This window comes from Cebus imitator, unplaced genomic scaffold (genome assembly GCF_001604975.1).
Source record: "Cebus imitator isolate Cc_AM_T3 unplaced genomic scaffold, Cebus_imitator-1.0 Scaffold92, whole genome shotgun sequence".
Lineage (NCBI taxonomy): Eukaryota > Metazoa > Chordata > Mammalia > Primates > Cebidae > Cebus > Cebus imitator.
Window position 1 is genome coordinate 8,042,888 of NW_016107407.1, and position 25,915 is coordinate 8,068,802.

Consider the following 25,915-nt stretch of genomic DNA (forward strand, 5'->3'; position numbering starts at 1 on the left):
AATTTTTTGTAGTTTTAGTAGAGACGGGATTTCACCATGTTGACCGGGATGGTCTCGATCTCTTGACCTTGTGATTCACCCGCCTCGGCCTCCCAAAGTGCTGGGATTACAGCCGTAAGCCACCGCGCCCGGCCGATTTTTAAATATTGGAATACGAAATCAAATGAATAGAATTACTTGTTTTGAAATTTTTCTTATTCAAATATATAATTAGTGTATTATCTTTGCAATTATTGTTAAGGTAAAGTAAGATTATTGTGTGAACAAATTTAAAGTTCCAAAAATAAACTACCTAGAAAAATAGAAAATACTTTCAACAGATTTGTTATTTAACATCAGTTAAATGACATTTGTTAGTTTGGGGAGATTATTGGAGAAGCCACAAGACTGTCAAAGCAAAATGAAAAACACACAGAGAGAAGATTAAGAGTCAAAGATATCTTTAGGAGAATGAGTCCCAGTAATGAGAATCAGAAGTAGGCAAAGTGTGGGAAGCTAAGCTGAAACAAAATTCTAACAAGTGGATGCTCAGGAAATGCTTGGCAAGTTTTTCATGAAGAAAGGCTGTAACATTTGGCAACTAAAGTTTAGGTTACCAGTATTATCTAAAAATGCAATTTTGTTTATTGGGATCCATAATGTGATGTCATGAATACTGAGCTTGCTTTGGATGACCTAAGTGGGAATTGGGATTCTGTCACTTTGTGCTGTATCCTACAGAGAAAACCCCTGACCATCTCAGCCTCAGGTTCCTTATCAGAAAATCAGGAAATATACCTCTTTGCAAGTATTTTTGGATATCAGCTAAGATATGATGTGTTTGGAATGCTTTATGAATTCTGAAGCAATATGCAAGCATTATGTAAATATTAGAATGGTAAAGATAAAAGCTAGATCGCATCTGATCAAGGAGAGAATGGTTACCTCGGAGAACAGGCTGTGAACGCAGGTCGTGTAGGTATTAGATAATGGATAGGAAAAAGGGTGATCACTTGAGGGACAAGATCCCTTGAAAAAAGTGTCTTAGATGTTCTTGATGCAAGTTTTTTGGTAAATCACACTTTAAAAACACTTATTTCAAAGGCTCAGCCTGAAATTCACTGTGCCACCTACTTGAGGAGACCTGGCAATACTGGCAATTAATAGGAGATAAATTAGATAACTTTTTTTTTGAGATGGAGTCTTGCTCTGTTGCCCAGGCTGGAGTGCAGTGGTGTGATCTTGGCTCATTGCAACCTCTGCCTCCTGGGTTCAAGCAATTCTACAGATCAATTTTTTTGTGTGTAAGGAAATTATGATAACTCAGTAAGCAGTCCCTTTTATAAAACATTTTACAGAAATAATAATTAACAAAAATCTAACCAGAATTTATTTTTTCAATCTAACTTGAAATTTTCCATGCTCAATTTTTAAACCAAAATCACACAGAATAAATTCAAAATAATTATGTAGGAAAATATGTCAGTTTTATCACATTAGATCCAATTTTAATTTATTTTACATTTGCAGACTATGGCATAGGATTGATGACTTACAGTATCACATGTAATGTGCTCTGTGTTTTTGAGATTTGATCATATTTTCATGCAAATATGTTGCACTGGGAATACATCAAGCAATTGTGGTAAGAGAGGTTTGGAATGCAATGTGGAAATAGAAGTCTTTAAGAATGAAGGGTTCAAAATGAAGATTGATTCAAGCGGTAGTACTATGTAGAAAGTGGGAGATTGTTCTTCAGGTCTGTAGTTTACCCTCCAAGCAAAGTAGAGTCAGGGGATACAAGAACACTCTATTAGGGCACTTATCTCTGTCTATAATGAGACCCTTACACATCAGATTGCTTTGCTTTATCTACACATTCCAGAAGTGATTTTATCCTGCCTATGGCTTTAAAAAGCTTCTATGTGCCGGAGACTCCCAAGGTTATTTATTTCTCTTCCAGTTCTTTCTTCTAATCCTTAAATTCATATATCCATCTGTCTATTCATTATCTCCATTTGGAGGTCTAATAGACATCTCAATTTTCATATATCTAAAAATAAACTGCTGATCTTTGTCCCCAAATCAGTTCTAGCCTTGTCTTAACCCCTTTTAGTTGATGGCAATTCCATCCTTCCAGCTGCTCAGCCAAAAGACATTGAGCCTGTCTTTAATCCCTCCCTTTCTTTTGCATTCCAGAGACAATCCATTGGGAAATCCTTTTTGACTCTACCAATAATATATCCAGATTCCTTTTCATCACCTCTACTCCTGCCAGTCAGATCTGTGCCACCATCATCATTCCCTTGAATTATTGTGCAGAGTGAGCATCCCAAATCTGAAGATCTGAAATCCAAAATGTGCCAAAATGTGAAACATTTTGAGTGCAGACACAAGCCCCAAGGATATGGTCATTGGAGCTTTTTGGATTTCATATTCTTGGATTTGGGATGTTCAACCGATAAGAATGCAAATGTGCCCAAATCTGAAAAAATATGGAATCTGAATCATCTAAGCGTTTCAGATAAGGAATTCCTAACATGCGTTAACCTCTCATTAATTTCATTGCTGTAGTACTTACCATCCTTCAACTCTTAACACAGTAGGTGGAGTGGTCCCTCTAGATTGTGTCCTTCCTGCTGTTCACAACCTTGCATGTTTCCTCTTTTTCATTCAGAGTAAAGCCCAGCATCCTCACAGTGACTCGTAAAGCACGGAAAGCACATAGCTGACTCCCTTCTACCTTTGACCTCTTCTCTTCTTGCTGCCCCTCTTCTACTGGGCTCCAACCACACTGGCTGCCTTGCTCTCCCTTGAGCATTTCATTCACGGCCCCCTTGGCACCTTGCATTGGCTGTGTCTTCTGTTCCTTCCCATTGGCTAACTTTTTCGCCTTTGTCCAGTCTATGTTCACTCAGATGTCATGTTCCCAGTGAGTCCTGTGTCTTCTCATTGTCTTTCCCCCACCTGCCCTGGCATCCTGGTCTTCTATTTCCTGCCCTACATCCCCTCACACCCCTACAGTATTTACCACCTGATATGGTTTGGCTCTGTGTCCCCACCCAAACATCATCTTATAGCTCCCATAATAACCGTGTGTTGTGGGAGGGACCTAGTGGGAGATAACTGAATCATGGGGACAGGTCTTTCCTATGCTGTTCTCGTGATAGTGAATAAGTCTCACAAGATCTGATGGTTTCAAAACTGGGAGTTTCCCTGCACAAATTTTATATTTACCTGCTGCCTTCCATGTAAGATGTAACTTGCTCCTCCTTGCCTTCCACCATGATTGTGAGGCCTCCCCAGCCACATGGAACTGTAAGTCCATTAAACCTCTTTCTTTTGTAAATTGCCCAGTCTTGGGTATGTCTTTATCAGCAGTGTGAAAACAGGCTAATCTACCACTGTAAAATGTATGCAATTATTCCCTCTCTTGTTTATTGTCTTGTCTCCCCCATTAGGATGAGAAAACAGACATTTTTTCCTCAGCTTATTGTAAGCCCTCATTGAATACAGAAGAAACCCAAGGGGTGAGCATTAAGCACAACAAACAAAATAGCCCTATACTGAAAAACATCAAAATCCACAGTGGACAGAGATTGGTTCCACTTAACTAATTCTGTATTACAAACCACTCTTGTATGTTGTATCTAAAACAATATTATTTTGGGGGTTGATGAGCTCAGCTGGGAAGTTCTCACTTGGAGTTCCTCATGCATACAGTCAGATGGTGGTGGCCAGAGTCAACTGAGGGCTCTTTCATTTACACAACTGTTACCTGGGCTTGGAGCTGGAAGGTTGGGGGCTGGCCAAGTATCTCTTTCTCTAAGTGACATCTTCACTTGGCTAGCTTGGGCTTCCTCATGGCATAGCCGTGGTCATGATTTTTACATGGCAGTGAGATGTTTCCAGAGGAGTGAATGGCAGCTACAGATCTTCTTATAGCCTTTGAAGCCTCAAAACCATTTTTAACACTTAATGTGGGAATGTGGCATGCAATTTCCCACAAAAGTAATGAACTCATGGACAGAATGAACTTATGAATGCAAGGTTATGGGAAGATAGAGGTTAAGCCATGTTGGATGATGATTAAGATGAATGTTCAGTGTCGCTGGTCAGATTGCCATAAACAAGTCCTGAATTTTCCATATACTAGTTGTCTGATCTTAGACAAATTATGGTCATTTGATATTCAATTTCTCATCCAGAAACTATGGATAAGTAGAGTTAGATTACTAGGCTTTTCTGCCATTGGTCATATTTGGTGGGAAAATTTGAGACATATTATTAAGGAAAATGAAAGTTGATCTAATCAAACTAATTAATTATATTGAGAATATTACATTTCCAGTAGTTTTAGCAACAAGTTAGAAATTGAAATAAAAGCAGAAAGTACCAATAATTGGTGAGTCTAAGGTTTATGACCATGGAGAGATGTTCATTCAAGCCTTTGGCTTTGAATGCATGCATAGGTGATGGAAAATGCTGCAAAATGCCTGTCATTTAATTCTTTGATTTTTTTACTATTATTAGCTATGTATTTGATAGTTTCATATAAAGATACTTATTACAGATGGACTATTACTTTGTTTACATATCTGTTCTTTAATGATGATATAAATGTGTTTACTGACAAACTTGAGAAAAATTCCACTTCTTTGGGATGAATTCTGCCACCACTGAAAAGCATACCTTTTTAGCAGTGTTATGCAATGTTGGATGGCTTTACAAAACCAATGCCAGATTCTTAAAAGGAAAGTCATGGAAAGGCTTTCAAAGTAACCACTTGTGCCTGTCGTTCTTACAAAGCAGCAGTTAATTTGCTTCTGAGTATCTGTAAGTGAAGAATTTTTGGCTTCTTTTTGAGATTGTTTCCTAATCTTATGCCAGTACTTAGTTCTGTTTGTACTAGGTACAATCCTAGTTCACTAAAACCATGGAGTAAGAGCTCTTTCTTCTAATCCTTTGTCTTAGACTTAGGCAACAAATATGACTAATTTCTGGGTTTTAACTTTTTTCTTTTTCTTTACAATTATCACCATTTTTTTTTTTTTTTTTTTTTTTTTGAGATGGAATCTTACTCTGTCACCCAGGCAAGAGTGCAATGGCATGATCTCAGTTCACAGCAATCTCTGCCTCCCAGTTCAAGGGATTCTGCTGTCTCAGCCTCCCTAGTAGCTGGCATTGCAGGCATCTGCCACCATGCCTGGCTAATTCATGTTTTTAGTAGAGACAGGGTTTCACAATGTTGACAAGGCTGGTCTCAAACTCCTGATTTCAGGTGATCTGCCTGTCTCAGTTTCCCAAAGTGCTGAGGTTACAAGCTTGAGCCACTGTGCCTGGCCTGTTTTTTTTTTTTTTTTTTTTAAACTTTGGTAACTGAGTGTGATAGAAGGATCACTGAACTGACTGAAAGTCAAATGACCTGGGTTTTAGTTTTCTAACATATAGAATCTTTTGTCTATTAGTGTAATTATCACTATTCCACTTTCTTGATGGGATACTCTAAGGATAAAATGAAGTTCTTTAAAAGAGTAAAAACCAAACAGCATTCAAATACAAGGTATTTTTATAATGGAGAGAAGATACATTTATTTTACCCAATTTTGAAGAGGTCGAAGATTTCAAAAATCTTTAAATTGGGCTGAAACCCTTAGATGCTGTGTAGATAGAATTTCCTCTATCTAGTCATGAGAATAGATATTATAAGCCAAATGGCGTGATGTCTATTCTTCCTGCCTCATTTATTTTTTTTGTAGTTGTTTTCCCTTTTTTCAGATGAATGTCCTTATTTCCTCCCTTTTTCTAACACCCAGTACACACATTTACCCACAAATGCTTTTGCTTTTGTCTTAAAAGGGAGCTACAATTAAGAAGGATGAGCAGACTGGGGCGATCATTGTGGCCAGAATCATGAGAGGAGGAGCTGCAGATAGAAGTGGTGAGACTTTAAATGTTAACGGAATACAGACAAGTCACATATTTTGTGTGTAGCATTTCCAATAGATAACTAAGAGGATGATCATCTTTGGATCTAATACAGCAAAACAAGTAATATGATATTGTTCTCTGTGTTGAAATGTGAGAGCCTATTTAAATAAATGATAGATAAATATTACTCTCTGGTCTTCTTGTACACAAGCATCCAAAGCTATATTAAAACTTGTTTCTGTGTTTCTCAATTGAAAAGTACTGCTAAGAGCATGTAGCCTTTAAGATAAATAAAAGTTGTTTATCAGATATCAGTGATGTGCACTTCTAGACAAAGACCAAGCTGCTGCTACCATTTCTTGTCCAGCATTACTATGTTGTGATCTTTGCGTCACTGCTGTGGAGAGGCATAGAGGCTGAAACCTGAGACATGTGAAGGTCTCCTTTCCAATCGTTAAGTGTATTAAGCGCACCTGACAATGCTTTAGTTATGGAAACAACTGCAAATTACAGTTTCTGTTGTGGGTAACACTGCTAATTTACCAAATCTCCTATTTCTCAGGTCTTATTCACGTTGGTGATGAACTTAGGGAAGTGAATGGGATACCAGTTAAGGATAAAAGTCCTGAGGAAATAATACAGATTTTGGTAAGCTGTAAATTCCTTTTAAAGGTGCAATAAAAATAAAATTGAATCAGTATATTTCAGACTTTTAGACTTGGTTTGACATATACAGGATTTGGATTAAGCAGTGCATGGTTCGAACCCCAGCTCCATCACTTAATCCCTGTGTGTCCTTGGAAAATACCTTAATCTGTTCATCCCTCAGTGTTTTCATTTACAAAATGGGAATAAGAGGTAACTATCCATCTGGAGTGTTTTGAGGATTAAATGAGGCAGTATATGTAAAGAGTTTTAGGGCTGAGTATAGTGGTTTATGCCTGTAATCCCAATCACAGCACTTTGAGATCAGTAGTTCAAGACCAGCCTGGCCAACATGGTGAAACCTGTCTCTACTAAAGGAGCAACAACAAAAAAAAATTAGCTGCACATGGTGGTGGGTGCCTGTAGTCCCAGCTATTTCAGACGCTGAGGCAGGAGAATTGCTTGAACCTGGGAGATGGAGGTTGCAGTGAGTTGAGATCAAGCCACTGCACTCCAGCCTGGGTCTCAAACAAACAAACAAACAAAAAAAAGCTTAGTGCCTGTCCTGAGTCTGACTTAACAGATGGCATCTACCCTGTGGTTGGTGATGCATTTATCTTTCTCCTCCTCCCATTGACACCACCATATTCTAGGCTATGGATCATAGCAATACAAATTAGTCAAACTAATTTAGATGTCTTTTGAAATCTAACATTTGAATAAAATTATTTTAGGCCTTGGCAGTATTAATTCTAAGGTTCATTTGTGAGATAAAAGGAAGGGAAACTCTTTTATATATGAAAACGTACTGGAAACCTATAGCAACTACAAGAGGTTTGAGTGTGTCTCAAAACAGATCTCTATATAAATGAAAATTTAGTATATGGTTAAGGTGGTATGTTAAATCGGTGGGAAGACAGTGGAACCATTTCATAAATGGTATGAGGTTAATGACTCAGAAAACAATAAGGTCAATTTTTGTTTTACACAATACATAAAAATAAATTCCCGTCAAATTAAATACTTAAGTGCAAAATTATCACGAAAATTGCACAGTAAAATGTAATATACAAGTTTTATAATTACAAGCTAGAAAAAGACTTTTTAACCTTGATATGAAAATCAAATAGAAAAATAACAGATGTGTCTACTCAAATTCAAAACTTTCTTTGCAGAAAAAAGGTGCCATAAAGAAACATAAAAGACAAATGAGATTGTAGGAAAAATATTTTCTATATATATAATAAAAGGGTAATTATTTCAGTATAGAGGGAGATGATAAAAATCAATAAGAAAAACATTTACAGAAAAATCAGGAGAGCATTTGGACAAATACTTTACAAAAGAAAACATAGATATCTGGAAAGCATCGGGTTACTTGAGGTTGGAAAGCTTGATGATGCTTAGAGTCGGTCAGGGTATAGGAAAATAGATATGTTTAATGATTTGGGGATGGAATAAATTATTAGTAGAACATTTTGAGATCTGAAACTATCAAAATTTTAAATGTGCATACCCTTTAATCAAGAAATTCAACTGTTGGAAATTAATCCTCAAGCAATAATTTGGTAAATGTGTATAAACAAAATATTTTAAAAACATTTGGAAACTACCAAGATAGTTGCATTGATCAGGTAATCATTCATCTATATGCTAGGTTATTGTGAGGCAATCACAATGAGAGATAGACCTATATGGCTTAGCAGTAATAATAATAACAATTGCTCACATAGATTGAGTTCTTTATAAATGACACTGTTATAAGGACCATAGATCCATTTAAAAAAAAACCAAATATAAAAACTAGAAAAATAAGAGGAGATTATAGAGAAGACTTTTGTTTTCTCTCTACCAATGCAATTCAGTATTACAGTATAAGAATACTTAATAAGATATGTGAGTGACTTTTACGATAAGCAATAGCAATGATATTGCTATTTCGAAATAAATCAACCCTTTATATTCTGTTATTCATGTATACAGAAACCCATTTTACCTAAGTTACTGTGTTGCACTAGAGCTGCCTTCTTAAGGGTTGCCAAAGCTGACTGCATGCACCATTTCCCAATTCAGCTTTCAGCAACTTCATGCTGGTGAATCGAAATTGGCTATAGTGAAAGTATTTCTACCATGGAAATTGACAGACAGTACATATCTTTCAAATGTGCCAAGTATTTAGTGTTTTTGTGGCGCATACAATTTGGCAGGAGTAACATATCTTAAGAAATAATTGCATAAATAATTAAATATGGCTACAGTAAATGCTGAAAAGAGAGAAACAGAAAATGACATGAGAGTATATTTAAAGAGAGATCTTGTCTGAGATAACAAAAGTTTGTGGGTGCTGGTACTTGCTTTAATGAAGTTAGACTAGATAATCATTTCGTCTTGCAATGAATCTCTCCATTTTACTCACCAGAATACAATAGATATAAATGTTCTTTATTGTTTTTTTCTGATAGGCATTGCCACTAATTGAATAATGTGTTTTATAACCACACTATTGAACAATATAGGTGTTTTGTTCCCCAAAACATGGATGCTGACACTTAAATGTAACTGCCTGTACCATGCTGTACATTATTCCCTTTTTTTTTTTTTTAAGAGAGCGTCTTGCTCTGTCGCCTAGACTGGAGTGCAGTTGTGCAATCACAGCTCACTGCAGCCTTGAACTCTTGGACTCAAGAGACCTTAGCCTCATCACCACACTCTGCTAATTTTTACTTTTTTTTGGTAGAGATTGGGGTTTTGCCGTATTTCCTGGAATAGTCTCGAACTCCTGTACTCAGGTGATCCTGCAACCTTGGTCTCCCAAAGTGCTGGGATTACAGGCATGAGCCACTGCACTCGGCCCTTTATACATGATCTATTCTAGTCATTTAATTCCGTGTTTATTTAAGGTGCTGTGCATATTTTGTGTGTTTCTATTTTGAGGAAACTTGGATGAGAATCTATTTAGTGACAGTTTGAAAGTACACAGGAAGTTAAAGTGGATTTAGGAGTTAATGTTTTTTAACTTACTCTACAAACTTCAGAGCTTTCTTTCTCACATTACAGGAATTTCTACAAAAACTGTTTCCTCCATTTAGTCTATCTAAGAGTAGAAACCTCAAGCTTGTAAATTTTCAGATGCATTTCAGTTTCTACCTATTTTACCTTATTTTTCCTTGGCTCTGGTTTTCTTATAACTCTTTCTTTCATCTGATACCAGGCTCAGTCTCAGGGAGCAATTACGTTTAAGATTATACCCGGCATCAAAGAGGAGACGCCATCAAAAGAAGGCAAGGTAATCATTGCTTAAAAATATTTTTTGGGTGTGTGTGTGGGAGGGAAGTCGTGTTTTTCCATCAAACACATATCCACTTTGTCACAACGCAGTTCTTTTAATATTCTAGTTTTAAAATTATTATGTTTTGAATCAGAGTTAGGAGAATATAGGGCATTTCTTGTATATTTTTTATCTTTATTCATCTTCAGTGAAACTTTTCTTCCAGATGTTTATCAAAGCCCTCTTTGACTATAATCCTAATGAGGATAAGGCAATTCCATGTAAGGAAGCTGGGCTTTCTTTCAAAAAGGGAGATATTCTTCAGATTATGAGCCAAGATGATGCAACTTGGTGGCAAGCAAAACACGAAGGTGATGCCAATCCCAGGGCAGGCTTGATCCCCTCAAAGCATTTCCAGGAAAGGTGAGCTACTGGTACATAATAATGGCTTTTCTCCAGCGGACCTTTTGTTCTCTGCAAAATATCATTCTAGCATTGATATGATAAAATATGCTATAAAACCTTGCCTTAGAATTTTTTATCCCTTGGGTTTGGATTTCTGTTTTGTCTAACTAAGTATGATGAATGACCAAAAATAATATGACAGTACCGGGTCATATTAGATTTTTTGTTATGAAGCAAATGGAAAATAGCACATTAATATCTTGAAACCATGTTGATGTGAAAGGTGGAAAAAAAAAAGACCATTGGTTTTGGAGGGAGGGAAGATAATTTACAAAAATGTGAAAGTGGACGATTTGTTTCTTAATTTGAATAGATTGCATTGCATTCATTTTTTATCTAACCTTTAGTTTTTTTCTTAAAACTAAATATTTTGAAGTTGTATTCACCTTGGACCTCTGCTGAAAATTGATGGGCATGTTGACTTCTTTCTCCCAGGAGACTGGCTCTGAGACGACCAGAAATATTGGTTCAGCCCCTTAAAGTTTCCAACAGGAAGTCATGTAAGTTTGTTAATAAGAATATAGAGTAACCAAACCCTGCTGTTTCTTTTTTACTATTAAAGCAGGTGCTCATGGCAGAACAAAGTTTCCTATATTACCCTAGCAATAACTTTGGGATAATCATTTCTCAGGAATAAACAAATAGATTCATATTTGGAATATTAATGTGAATCTTTTGAAGAAAAGGGTGGTTGAGGTTGTTAATAATAAATCCATGACTCACTCTTTAAGAAAGTAACTGCTATTACTCCTCTCTTTGACTTCCAAATGTAGGTATTTTATTAAATGTCACCTAAAATGCAGCTCTTTTATTTTTTCAGACAGGAGGTTTGGGTTAGGTATTTCTTGGTAAATATTAGGGAGAAACAAAATCTACCATTTTCTTTGGCACAAAAGCAACTATGCTCAAGACCAATTGTTCTTAATTCCTGTCTCATCCCCAGATCATTCCGACCTGTAGCCTATCCATTTGGAGTTATCACTGGACTAGATTTAAAACAATGAGAGAAGGACGAAGGATGGCCACTCTATGACTACTGAAAAACATAGTGTGGATTTAAGCACTTTTTTTCTTCTTTCAACCTAACCTTCTGTCAGCTTTTCTTTACTTCCCACCACCCACCTCCTCAAGTCTTCATCCCATAAATTTCCTATTTCACCTCCTCTAGATATTTCATGGTTCTAGGTATTTTAAGAGGAAAAAACGAGCCCTTTGTTTTCAGCATAGAAGTACATTAAACAGTGAAATGACCAAGTAAATGGCCCTGGAATTTTACACCAACATCTGTTTTTAGTATTGTTGCATTTTTCACATCTCCTGTGATTTCTGTCAGTTTGCAGAAGCATATAGCCCAGGAATCGCATTAGAAGGGAGCCAAACTGTAGTTGAGTATAAATCTCACAAGCAGGCAAATGCTTAAAGTGGAGCACTGATTCAAAAGCCTGCTTGTTCTTGCTACGTTAAACCTGGGCACAAGGGAAAAAACCCTTGTCACAGAATGCTGCACATCTTCTGACATCAGAAAGCTTAAAGCTTTCGTGAGAACATCGCGTTGTTCGTAAGCGTGGTGACTTTTCAGAACATGGCATTGTTCGTAAGCGTGATGACTTTTCAGAACATCGCGTTGTTCGTAAGCGTGGTGACTTTTCACTAGCCAACTTACCAACAGAAAGGAGTTTTGACGTATCCACCTGACTTGCTTTTAAAGGGATTTTTAAATAGGGGGCTTATACATTTCTAATATATTTGGAATATGTGGGATAAGATATGTATAACTTAAAGATGAAATAAATATACTTGAATCTGGATCATCTCTGAGTCCTAGGCAACTTAGAAATTTACTGTTTAATATTATTATGAATTTACATTGATTCAAAAGTTTTGATAAGTGTATATGTGTTTCTTTAAAAGAACTATACAAAAGGGATACATTGCTTTTTAATAGCTCTTCCAAACTGGTTTCTCTATAGCATATGAAGGTGAGGTGTGTGTGTGTGTGTGTGTGTGTGTGTGTGTGTGTGTGTGTGTGTATGTAGAAGTATTAATTGTAACAGTCATTTTGTCTGTTGATTTGTATAATTTCTTTTTTATGTTAATATTGCATCTGATAAATGTTTATTCTAGCATTTATCTTTACTGAAGTGTCCTCATTTGACTAATTTGGTTTTTTGCCGTTTCTGCCTCTTGAATTCCATTCAGAAATGTTTCCTGGTCCTCCTCTCTTTCTTTCTTCTCTCTCTATCTTTTTTATTAAACTAGCTTTTGATTCAAACTGAGACACATTATTTGTTTTTATATATGTTATTTATTTTCAAATAAATCTGGTCAAAATTATCCTTATTAAAGCATAAGCATCTAACAAACATGGCCTTGTTCAGAGGGACAATATATTTCTGTGACAATTAAATTAAGAATTGAAATTCTACTTGAAATTTTCTTGCATATTGTCTCACATAAAGTTAAAAATTATGCATAAATCATTGTATTGATTCTGAACATTTTAAATGGCATTTAAAAGCACTTTAGCCTATGTTTTGATGATGATTCTTTACATAACTAAAACTTGTAAAGGCCATCTGATTCACTACTTCCTGGATTTCAGTATTTGGTACTTAGGGTTTTAGAATACTTACATTAAATGGAAACTTTCATTATCATGCCCTTTGCTGAATTATAGGAAAATGCTATGAAGAAAAACGGCAAATTGGCATAAAATCTTTTGTTTTTATGATTTTGAATATTAATAGAATAGGGTTTTCTAAAAAGTTTCTGATTTAATATAAAATTTTTAAAGGAATAATAATTCTAACACGTAGAAGTTTATAAATTTATTTTTAAAATACAATGATAAAAACTTTCTCCACTAGTTTTTACAAGTGTACTTAAAACCTAGGATGAAATTGTAAATATCAGATTTGAATTAATGAATCTAGTCATGTAATAACATTTACCAAATTAGCCAGTTAACTTTTTTCACAAAGTGATTGCTTGTATTACTCTTTTTCTTATTCTCTATTTTGCTCTTTATTTTATTTGTAGTGTATCACCATAACTTAAGTTTGCATGGAGGAAAAGTTCATGGAAGATGGCTCTGGAACTATAGGGTTTCAGTTAATATCAACATAGAAGTAAACAAGAAAGGGCACATCCCAATCTTATTATCTTTGCATATTTGTATTTGTGCTACAGCTCTAGTTCTTGGCTCCAAGGTAAGTAAAATCAGGAGCCATGATAATAACAAGCGCTGTAGGCTTTAAAACTAACCTCCTTATGCAAAATTCATAAGTGTAAGTCAGATTCATCTTTGATGCTTGGTTATTTCTTCCTCTTAAGAATCTTGGTGTATCTAATATCAACCAAGAAAAAAAAAAAAGTTTTAAAAACCAAAAAAAAAAAAAAAAAAGATTACCTCTTAAAATAAAAAATTCCTGAAAACTAAAACATGAACTCTTAAACCTAAAATCTTTCTAAGTCTTAGTAGCTGGGTATAAGGACTTGGGTCCTCCTCTTTCTCCTCCTCCTATTTTTTGGAAGAATTGCTTATCCAACAAAGATATTGGTAATGGAAATTTGTTTCCCCACTCTCCATCATCTAATGATAGGTTCCCACATAATGGATTTGTATTAGTAATGCAGACCTTGAAGTCTGATAGATTTTCTTTTAGATGACTAGCTTTTAGATTATTATGTAAAAGATGTAGCTTAAGTGTTCTGGAAATGAGTAAAACTGAATCTTATGTCCCAGATAGCATGTAGGAGTAGTTTTGCTTGACAGAAACTTGGCAGCTTGCATTTCTTGTGTCAATATAATTTGAAGTACTCTAATTTTCTTTCTAAAGCTTCTTTTCATAGTTTGGTTACATATATTACCTATCCGTTAAGAAAGAAATATGAATTTTTTTAAGGTATTGTTTCTTTTCTATTGAAATCTAACTATGAGTTAAGAATTGTCTTCCTAATGACATAAAATTAATTTAACTTTAACTTCAATAGGATGTAATTTATGTTAAATATTTAAATCCAGTATATATCGTCTTCAGAAAGGAGCAAGAAAAAGCTCTTATCCATGTAATATATTTTACAACAGAATATTCAAGCATAATTTTTATAGTGTTGTTTCCTTTTGTAGTTATCAAAGCATAAGAACCTAAAAGTGTCTAATATTGCTGACTGAACTGCCTTAATTCAAAATTTTTGTTTTATAAAATAACTCTTAAAGAATTTTTGTAGTCAAATAGAAATGTATAATTTTTCAACCATTTAAAGATTAGAAAGCAAAACACAAAATATTTTGTTGTAGAATTTGTTTTAACCGGTTATGATTGTTATTATGCAGGTAAAAAGAATTTGTTTTTTTATTTTTTGTTTTTTTGAGACAGAATCTTGCTCTGTCACCCAGGCTGTAGTGCAGTGGCACAATCTTGGCTCACTGCAACCTCTGCCTCCTGGATTCAAGCAATTCTCCTGCCTCAGCCTCCGGAGTAGCTAGGAATACAGGCGTCCACCACCATGACTGGCTAATTTTTGTATTTTTAGTAGAGACAGGCTTTCACCATGTTAGGCTGGTCTCAAACTCCTGACCTCGTGATCCACCTGCCTCAGCCTCCCAAAGTGCTGGAATTACAGGCGTGAGCCATCACATCTGGCCAAAAGAAAATATTTAACTGAAGCCAACGGGTATCCATTTAAGCAAGGTGTAACCTAGTTTATTTGAAGACAAGCATTTGTCAGTTGATAATCACAATAGGCAACAAATGTATTTAAATACTGAGTAAAAAAACTAATTTACTGCACATGGTACCAATAGTTTGGAAGGTCCAACAGTTAAAAATAATATATCACAGGACGCTACAAGTCATTGTAATAAAGCTCTTCAAGTTGAATAAGCTCCTTCTTCCTGGATTCTTAAGTAATTTTATTTGTCGCTTTCACACATAAAGTTAATTCAAAAACAAATACGTTGCTTATGCCGTTACATGAAATTTGTATGTCTAAAACATTGTCAAATATTTTCTTAATATTGGTGGGGTCTTGTATAAACAGAAACACATGGGATTTTAAAAAATACCTAATGTATTTTTTTCCCTAATACTAATACTATTTGGAAGATGCCAGAGTTCAGAGTTTGTGTGGAAAGAGGTGTAGATGGACTAAGTTGTAAATTTCACATCCAGTCACTTACATCACTAGGTGGTTGAGGTTCAGAACTTTCTCATTGTTACTGCTCATGCTTAATCTCAGTGAACTGTGTTCTCCTGGTATGCCTGAAGATGTTGCTTCTGAAACACTCTCAGGGTAGATACTTCTAGTCTTCCCATAGGAAGGGTTCTCAGCCCTATCGTCTGTTGTATTTTGTCCTGGAGACCCAATGCCATGCAGGTTAGAAAGCGTTGGTTAACTCTTAGGGGTCTGATCTGTGGTTGTGGATTATTGTAGACTTTTAGGAGGGATTGCAGTAGAGGGTGAGACATTTAGGAAAGTGGTTTTTAGTATGGTAATTTGCCCATGTGAATAATAGTACACTAGTTTAGACACAGTTTCTCCACTTGTCAAAGAGTGTCACACATGTGCCTTGCAGAGTGACATCCAGTGGAATGGGACATTTACTACTGTCCGCTGTGCAGGGCTCACCACTTGCTTTTCACAACAACCTTTCTATTCCATTCTCTGAAGACAGTATGTTTATCTCTCTCTTAAAAAAAAGTTTTTCTTTTTTGAGACAGGCTCTCACCCTGTCATCCAGGCTTGAGTGCAGTGGCACCATCATAGCTGACTGCAGCTTCAAAGTCCTGGACTCAAGCAATCATCTTGTCTCAGCCTCCTGAATGGTTGGGACTGCAGATGTGCACCACCTCACCCAGCTAATTTTTAAAATTTTCTCTAGAGATGGAATCTCGCTATGTGGCTTAGGCTGATTGCAAACTCCTAGCTTCAAGTGATCCTCCTGCCCTGGCCTCCCAGAGTTCTGGGATTATAGACATGAGCCACTGTGCTCAGCTACATTCATCTTTGTGAGACCTTCTTGGCCTCCCCTTTGTGATTTTTCTGACTTTCCTCTCCTGCTCTAATGTGCTTGAAGATAGCAGATGGTGGACTCTTGATAACACTGGGGAGAGGAGCTGGCCCTCCCCAGCTACTCCTAGTGGGAGACTCTCCCTTTGGATATTGAAGCTTTGGGGAGGGATGGGCTGATGGGGTAGTGGGAAGTCATGCTAAGTAGATAGGAAACTTGGAAGAAACATCATGTCCCTCGACCTCTCTCCTGCCCATTTCTAGTGAGAGACTTGAGTAATCAAAACATGGTTTTGCCATGATTAGCATAGCATTGAATTAAAAACTCAAGACTCGAGCCAGATGGCATAGATCCAAATCCTAATTTTAACATGTACAAGTGGTTTGTATTTTTTTTTTCTTTCTGATTTGTTCTTGAGCTCTCCCTAGGGAGTGGCTATATACTCTAGCCCTGCCCTGATGCTGGGGAGGTGGCCATTGCTGTCTGCAGTGGTGCCTTCCATGGGATACTTCTTTCTCCTGGTGGAAGGCCTAATGCCTAAGTGTCCACTTGTGACCAGATATCCTCTCTCACAGGGACTTGATTATATTGACAGACATCTTGGGGCTCTTGTCTGACCTGTGTCACTCACTCTCTAGGAGTGTCCTGACCAGGAAAAACCTTAGATTCAGGCGTGTCCAGTAGGTGAGACACAGAGGAGGCAACATGAAATAGCAGGAGTGCGTGAAATAGCAGAGGCAGTGTATTGCTTACAGATCCTGGACAGGAGGGCAGCATGCCTCACAGGGCCAACAAGAAGAGGGGAGCTGCCTGGGATACAGATTCAACCAGTGTGTGGGGAGCAAGAGAGATGAGGGGGCCTAAACCTTCACTGGGGTCCAGGGCATTACCCAAGCAAGTTTTCCTTCTGGGAGTTCTAATTAGTGGGTGTAAAGAAAGCAGGCATGAGTTCCGTGGAGTTATGCTGTGACTGAGAGGTGGTCACTGCAGCATATCTGCATGGTCCACGTGGGGTGTAGAGTCAAATAGGCTGTATTTTTATGTCCTATAGCAAAGTGGTCACCAGCAGGCAGTCGTATGAGGCAGATTCCTGGATGGGCTGCCTTGAACAACTGGAAGGAGGCAGAGAGCTGAAGCTATGTCAAAGGTGACTAAGCCCTGTTTCTGATATGAGAAAGTTAAGCCTAGATTCACAATGGATGTCAAAGCAACATAAAATTATGAGAATTCACTATAGGGTTCTTTCCTATCTGAAAAAATGACCTCATAGATTGTTTGGGAATTAAATAATTTTGTGCATTTAGTGTACATAGAACAGTGCTTTCTATATAGTAATAATCACACAACTGTGCCAACGCTCTTCTGAGATCAACCTTTTGTATATTTTTTCCTCTTTGTTCAAACTTGCTAAGATATTCCGTTCCTTTCCTTTTCTTATTGGATGTTTACTAAGCATGATACTTGCTACTGAATATATGTGTGGGATTGTATCAGTAATATAAAAAATATTCTCTTCCTACTTAAAAATTTTAGAGAAACATTCTTTTGCAAATTCATACGGCGTATTCATGACATTTTATTAGAATATTACATATATACTATATGTAATATAAATTACAGATTTCCTTGTGAATTGGCATTGGTGTTTTAATTTTTTGTTGGTTTTTATGATACGGCTTTTATCATTTGACTTCCATGGCGCTAAGTCTTTAATTGAGGGTGCAGTATTCAATCTATCCTATTGGTTCTATCAAAAAATAGACTCTATGCTTAACAACCCACTTTATGATGGAGTACATGAGATTTCAAAATGATCCATCCAATGTCCATCATGCCTAGCTGTTTGCATAAACCACATCAAATAGTTTATTCTTTGTTTTCTAACAATTTGTTTTAGATCCACATGACAGGTAGAGCTACTAAGACATGAGCATAAATAAAGTCACAACTTGGTGATTCAAAACACGAGCCTGAATAATAATTATTTGCTTGTGATGTTTGCTAATACTGGTCAAACCAAGCCAACATAGCTTAAGGATCCATAGGTATTTGGAAAATAAAAATACCATGGTATACGCTTTTCTGGAAGTGTTTTCTTTGGCCACTATTCTGTAGCTTGGATGGACAAGGGATAGGAGAACTGTTCTGATCACTCCTGTTTCCTCTGAGGTCATGTAGTGAAATGTGTTTTACCTTGACTCACAGTTCGATTCGCCTCAGCAATATTGCCAGTTCTTTTCCACCCTTAACTTAAAGCGAGTCTTTGAAGCCCTATTTAACTTTTAAATTGCTATCCTATTAGTAATTTAGGAACTGTTTAGGATTACTTTCTAAAATGCCTTTCATCAGATAATATAGACAGAATGAAAAGAAATGATTCTGCATAACTCATTTGATATGTGTAATTACATTGATAATTGTCAGGTTATTGTTAAATGTACAGGATATTTAGATATGTTAAGGACAAAATTTGTTGTTTCTAAAATCCTTTCTTCTTTCCACTATTTTTGTCAAGAAATTTCTTTTAAGTATTGAACAGATTGATTTACAAAAAAAAAAAAAAACCGTTCTATGAAAATAAATATCCCCTTATTAAAGATAGTATTTTGAAAAAAATGCTAAAGATTTATGTTCTGGTTATTTTTCCCATTTGGTTATTTAATAAGCTATGTAAGGACTATGTTTTGACAACTCAAGTGTATGCATTCTTTTTAAAACAAACTTGCAGTGCAGCCTAAAATGTAGTTTTACATAAATTCTGTTTATTTGTTGACTGATAATTTTGAAACATTTAAAATACATTTGTTTTTTCTTTTGGCTTTTCTAAGATGAGGAAACAGTTGAGTGTGGTAGGTGGATTTTTTTTTCCCTTGGGTGCAACATCTTCCTATTTTAATTGTATTTTCTGCACATGTAATCATTTCCTTTCTCATTTTCTTTGTGCTTCTCAGAGGAAATTAAAGGTACATGTATAAGTTACCCTGCATAGTCTAGTAATTTTATTTAGTGCGCATATATGTGGGATTAAATGGAATATAGCAAGCAACTTATAAAAATACTCTGTTGTACCTCTAAACTTCCATCTTGACATTACAATACCAAAAATTGTGGTTAGACTTTGTTTTAAAGAGAGATATACGGTTTTTTTTTTCTTTATGCAGCAGAAATATAGAATGTAATCTGAAATAGTACATTATATTTTTCTTCTGTCAGTAGTCTCAAATATAATGAAATAAACAGTATTCAAATACATTGACAGACTTATTTTGACTTAGGGTCTAGGGGCATCTTCTCAATTATTTGAATTTTGTGCAGTCTATGCTGCTAGTTCTAGAAAAAAGAGGCCTAAAAGAATAAGTACCCAACTACTTAAATAAAGTTTTTAAGATACTTAAACAGCCCAGTATTTATTTAACTTCAAAATACTAGCACATTGCTTACTTTACAAATGTTTTTATCAGTTTTTTTTATAAAAGCAATATCATTCCCATGTTACTTCCCAACATGAAATCTCTACTTATCAATAGGAAGGACATATTTTCATCTTTACCTTTCTGTCTAATCCAATGAGCCAAAATAAGTGCTGTATTTTTACCTGTTATCAAAAAGTCGATTTACACAAATAAATTTACTTTGTGGGATCAGGTGGCATCATTTTCTTAACTTTGAAAACATAGGCTGGGCGTGGTGGCTCATGCCTGTAATCCCAGCACTTTGGGAGGCTGAGACAGGTGGATCACCTGAGGTCAGGAGTTTGAGACCAGCCGGTCAACATGGCGAAACCCTGTCTCTACTAAAAGTACAAAAATTAGCTGGGTGTGGTGGTGTGTGCCTGTAATCCCAGCTACTCAGGAAGCTGAGTCAGGAGAATCACTTGAACTCTGGAGGTGGAGGTTGCAGTGAGCCAAGATCGTGCCATTGTAATCCAGCCTGGGCGACAAGAGCAAAACTCCATCTCAAAAAATATTTATATATATATATCAGAGAAGTCATGTATAATTTTTCTTGGAACTGTATCAGAACCATCGAAGAAAGTTGGGGGAATTAAAAAAAAAAAGAAAAAAAACCCTGCATGATATTTCAAAATATCACTTTAAACTTAAATATAAAACACACTGTTTTATGTTTAAGAGTGGCATTGCGAGGGCTGTTCTATGCTGTGCTTTACCTAATTGTTTTAAGTGGTTTATTTTTTGCATCTGCGGCTGGCCGTCTAACTGTTCTGCTTTATTTCTTGGCTTTTGTTCTGTATGCTTTTGCACTCCATCCAGAAGATGCTGACTATGCTGGTAACAACAGTGGAACCTATATAGGTGAGCACTTGGCCATGGAAGAGGATCTCTTTCTTTCTGTTGCTTTTCTTGAAGTCATTACCTTGTTTTATCTGAAATGAGCGCATTTGCACTTGCATGCTCTGAGGTTCGGTGGGGGTGGCATGTACCTTCACGTTACACAGGCTCAATGGGCTAGACACAAAGGGTTTCCTAGTGTGCTTTGGTTATTATATTCCGGAAATGTTCCAGATGCCCCATCTTTATATTATCTAATGTATATTTTTGATATAAAGTAAAAATAATTGTATAGTTTCTGATAGAGAATGAGAAAGCATCCTATTGGCACTAAGCAGTTTTATGCAATTAATGGCATCTGGACTTTTCTAATTGCCTGGTTAATTGTGAATTATTCAGTACTTGTAAATAACCTTTTTTTTTCCCAACAACTTTCTGCTTATTTTTTGTTGTCATTGTTACCGTTTTGGAGTTGGAGTCTCACTCTGTCGCCCAGGCTGGAGTGCAGTGGCACAGTCTCAGCTCACTGCAACCTCTGCCTCCTGGGTTCAAGCGATTCTCCTGCCTCAGCCTCCCGAGTAGCTGGGATTACAGGCACCCACCACCATGCCTGGATCATTTTTGTACTTTTAGTAGAGATGGGGTTTTGCCATGTTGGCTAGGCTGGGTTCAAACTCTTGACCTCAAGCAATCTGCCCACCTTGGCCTCCCAGAATGCTGGGATTACAGGCATGTACCACCATTCTCAGCCATTTTTTGTGTATGTTTTCTTATGACATTATTCCCACAGTCCCTGCTAAGCAAACATTGACTGAGCAGCCCCAAATATAATGAAGCCTTATGACCAACTTTCTACTCTGTATTGACAGAAAAAATTTCTAGTTTGGAGATGCCAAGGGTTGTTATATGCAAAAATATCTAGAAATTGCTCAAGGCATTAAAATGATCTTCCCCAGTGTTTTACTTTCAAACTTTCCCACTCTTGCCACATACAAGCATTATGATAAACTCTCTGCTTTTAGTAGTGAGAGCGAATGAATGGTATAGAAACAAACTTTTATTTTATTATTATTTTTTGGGATAGGGTCTGGCTCTGTCACCCAGTATGGAGTGCAGTGGCATGATCTCGGCTGTCTGCAACCTCTGCCTCCCAGGCGCAAACCATCCTTCCACCTCAGCCTCCCAAGTAGCTGGGACTACAGGCCTGCATCACCATGTCTGGCTAATTTTTTTGTATTTTTAGTAGAGATGAGGTTTCACCATGTTGCCCAGGCTGGTCTCAAACTCCTGAGCTCTAACGATTCACCTGCCTCAGTCTTCCAAAGTACTGGGATTATAGACATGAGCCACCATGCCCAGCCAGAAACACATTTAGAGATCAGCGGCTTCAGCGCTCTTATTTTAAGATTAATAATTATGTATGATGATAATATTTCCTGGTTATTGAAGAAATGCACCAGAAACGGTATTTGATATTTACTGTGTATTATCTCTAATACTGTGAGGTTAGTGATACTGCATTTATTTTAAGAAAAGGAAACAAAGGGCTAGAAAGTTTACGGTATTTACCTGAGGACTCAAAGATGGTAAATGGAGCATCCTGAAGTTACATCGCCATGTGCCGAGACAGAATATTTGTACTGTATCTTTTATAATTGCTGCCCTTTGATTTTTCATTTTACAAAACAAACTAGAAAACCCTTTGCAGACATATGGAGTATTTCAGTTTCTAGGCTAGAGAAAATCTACTTAAGTAAGAATTGGATGATGAGAGAGATTTTATTAAAATCATAGTAATTCTTTACTCGTTTCAGAATAATACAGTGTACCGGATACCCTGTACATCCATTAACACCTCCCTGTCCATTACCGAAAACTGTAATGGCTTAAAACAGAAGCATTTATTCTCATGATGCTGTGGTCAGCAATGTGGTTCTTCTGGCCTGGGTCAGCTTGGTGGATCTGTTTAGTCTGGGGTCTTGGCTGGGGTCTGGTTGGTTTGGGGCTGCTCAGGCGGGTGAACTTGTTTGTATTTCATGGAGTCTTTCACATTCTGCAAAGCTAGCCCATGCAGTGGTCTCAGAGTTCCAGAGAACAGCAAGAGAAAACAGTCTCCAGGATGTAAATGCTTAGGAAGCCTCTGCTTGCATAAGATCTGCTAATATCTCATTGGATGAAACAAACTTCATGGTCAAGCCAGGGTTACTGTGGGAGGAGAACCCCTGAGAGCGTGGGTACAGGGAGGTGTGAAGACATGGACGGCCATCACTGCACGCCTCTACTTCTTTCAGAAATAGAAAGAGTGGTACCTACTCCCTACCTTTAAGGGCTTATAGTTGGTCAGTCAGACAGCAGGGACTATTGATAGCTGTGGCCTAACACACTATCTGATGACTGTCACGTAAAATGCTGCGATTCAGAGAAGGAGGTGATCATCTCAGCCTGAATCAACCAGGGACCCTAAAGGTTAGGCATAATTCCAGTTAGTGTGGGGGATAAAGTAGAAGAAAATAGCATGGAAAGAAATGACTTGCTGAGCACTGGGCATATTTAAGTTTGGTGTATGTAGAAATTTAGATTGGTACTGGATAATGTGAGATCATAAGTGTGAGGCTAAGTAATTTGCATATTTATTAAAGTTTTGCCTGATTTTGGCACTCAGTGTTATTCTTTGTACAAAATTTTGTCCAAAGAACAAAATATGGATTTTAAATCTGTGTCTCTCTTGTAGCATTTAGCAGTTTTGTAAAATGAGCATTTAATCAGTAGATATATTATACACTGATGTGCAGAAGCAAGGGGTGATCAGAAATACAGGTTTCTTGAGAGCACGTAAAGAAAATGAGTTCAGACAAAATGTCATTGAATTTGGCAACATGCAATCCCTGATAACATCTGAGAAACATTTTCACTGGAAGCCAAATTGCAAGGTGTCAAGGAGTGATGGAGTTGACAGCAGAAGAAGGATAGCAGTTGAGTCCAAGGCAGTTTTTATAGTTGAGGGTAGGAGTGTTCCAGTGGGAGAGGGGATAACACAATCATTTTGTAGGCAGAGATGATGGAGCCAATGGTAAAGAATTGAATATCTGAAAAAGGAAATAATTAATTGTGGTTCCCTGTGAATGATTCAAAGCTTCTAAATAACTTTTTCTTTCAAATATCGTTTTGATTATGTTTCCTTATGACTTATTATTCCCATAACTCCTCTAAATAACCGTGGCTGAACAGTCCCCAATTTAATCAACCTATGACTAACTTTGTAAGGAAATCTTCAGTTCATAGATGCCAAGGTATGTTATTAATATAAACAAAAGCAAGACTATCTAGAAATTGTTAAAGGCATCAAACTTATCTTCACCTACATTTCTCTTCTTACTTTTTCCCCACTACTGTAGAGAGGTGTCCTGATAAGTTCTCTGCTTTTAGTAGTTAGAGATAATAGTCTAGAAAAACTGTTTTAGTGATCAATTGCATTAGAGAAAAAAGCCCAAATAAGACTAGATTCGGTATAATTAAGACAATGGGAATGTTTAGGTAAAAGAATTTGGCATTAGCAGGTGAAGTTAAGCATACAGATATCCCATGGCCCAGCAAAATTATTTGTTTGGAAAAAGTGGTGAGCTCTGTGCTTCCAAGAGACCATCTACATCACCCAATTAGAGATGAAAATAGGGGACCATCTAAGCAGAATGAGAATAGCATGAATCATGTAATAGTTCATATCAGACTGGTGGCTCATAGATACTCTGAAGGCTCCCAGGCACTCTGCAGACTGTATTTGGACAAAGATCCATACTTTTTGTTAGACCTAGAAATTGAGAAATTTCATATAAAAATTTCTGGCTCCTTTGGCAGAACAAAAGGTTTGTGCAAAATAGGCCCTCATTTCCTGATGATAATAATTAGCTGAGGCAGGGTGAGGTGGCTCATGCCTGTAATCCCAGCACTTTGGGAGGCCGAGGCCAGTGGATCATCTGAGCTCAGGAGTTCAAGACCAGCCTGGCCAACATGGCAAAACCCCGTCTCTATGAAAAAATAAAAAAATTAGCTGAATGTGGTGGCAGGCCCCTGTAAACCCAGCTACTCAAGAGGCGGAGGCAGGAGAATCGCTTGAACTCAGGAGGCGGAGGTTGCAGTGAGCCAAGATGGCACCATTGCACTGCAGCTTGGGCGACAGATCCAGACTCCATCTCAAAATAACAATAACAATAGTTACTATTATTAGCTGAGCTGCGTTATAACTGATTCCTTAATGGAGAGATTAAGAGCACTCAAGTTCATTATAGTCCACACTATTCCTCATTACTTGCCAATGCCAAGATAGATTGTACCATTCTCTTAAAAGTTGTGCTGGTGCTTGTGCTGTAATAGTAAAGTATTTCTTTGTATCCATATTCTCAACCATGGGGAAGTAAAAGTGACTCAAAAGTATTTTGAGAAAAATGGGTAGCATGTTTCTTCAAGGGCTGTTGTGTAAAATGTATTCCTATTGGCAGATGGATGGCTTAAGGTCTTTCTGCCTACTTGGCTTTGATGGGCTTTTAAATATGCCAGCCCTGATTATAAAGCATACTATTCACTCCATTCAACTCTTGATCTTAGAAAAAAATAGTTTCATTTCCTTCCTTGAGTATGCCAAAAGGAAAGATATGGCTAGTGTGTTTTAGTAGATGTACATCATGACAGCATTTCTTTATGTCTTCCGGGTCTAAATGCTTATTCTAATGTGTGCAAGAGACAATTCAAGGTTTGTGCACCTAGAAGTTCCTTGAGGTACTGCTAAGACAAAGAAACCTAGGAGGATACCTGAGAAGAGAGATATACGATATAAAAAGACTTTTAAAAAGAATACGTCCTTCTACGGCGCAGTAATAGGACAGATAAATAAATAGTGTTACTGATAAAAATGTCATCTTTTATGGAAACACTTTGACTACTGACCAGAGATTTGACATTAGTTCTTTTGTAGAATAAGCAAGTTTGATCATGGTCTCTCATTTTAAAAAGCATATATTGCTAAAAGTTGCTTTGTTACAAATAGCTTGAGAAAATAGATTATCTTGTGGAATTCTATTTTTTCCCCAAAAGCTGAATCCTGAAAATGCCTACAGATCTTATGTGTTTCTAATACAAGGCTCATAAGCAACATGCTAACGTAAATGGCAAAACTACTTTATGAGAAACATATGTATTTAGCAAACGTGTTAAAATGTTCTGTGACTTACTGTAATAGTGGGACTTTTTAGTAGTTTTCCTTCCCCTCTCACTTTTTTTTCCTCTTAACCATTTCTTTGCCCCCTTCTCCTGTTAGCTTATTCGTCAGTC

The 25,915-nt window shown here is 36.8% G+C and overlaps 1 protein-coding gene across 5 annotated transcripts in view; it reads left to right on the forward strand.

Annotated features, from left to right (window-relative positions):
* Positions 1-25,915, forward strand: part of MPP7 (membrane palmitoylated protein 7) — a 241,838-nt gene that overhangs the window by 170,560 nt on the left and 45,363 nt on the right. Inside the window, exons 7-14 of one of the 5 annotated variants that reach the window (XM_017535464.2) lie at positions 5,839-5,920; positions 6,473-6,558; positions 9,767-9,841; positions 10,050-10,246; positions 10,724-10,788; positions 19,130-19,150; positions 19,253-19,264; positions 20,573-20,614. In XM_017535464.2, the coding sequence (XP_017390953.1) occupies positions 5,839-5,920; positions 6,473-6,558; positions 9,767-9,841; positions 10,050-10,246; positions 10,724-10,788; positions 19,130-19,150; positions 19,253-19,264; positions 20,573-20,614 (580 nt within the window). The remainder of the gene's footprint in view (positions 1-5,838; positions 5,921-6,472; positions 6,559-9,766; positions 9,842-10,049; positions 10,247-10,723; positions 10,789-19,129; positions 19,151-19,252; positions 19,265-20,572; positions 20,615-25,915) is intronic. The other 4 variants (XM_017535465.2, XM_037740952.1, XM_037740951.1 and 1 more) reach the window with 4 other exon arrangements.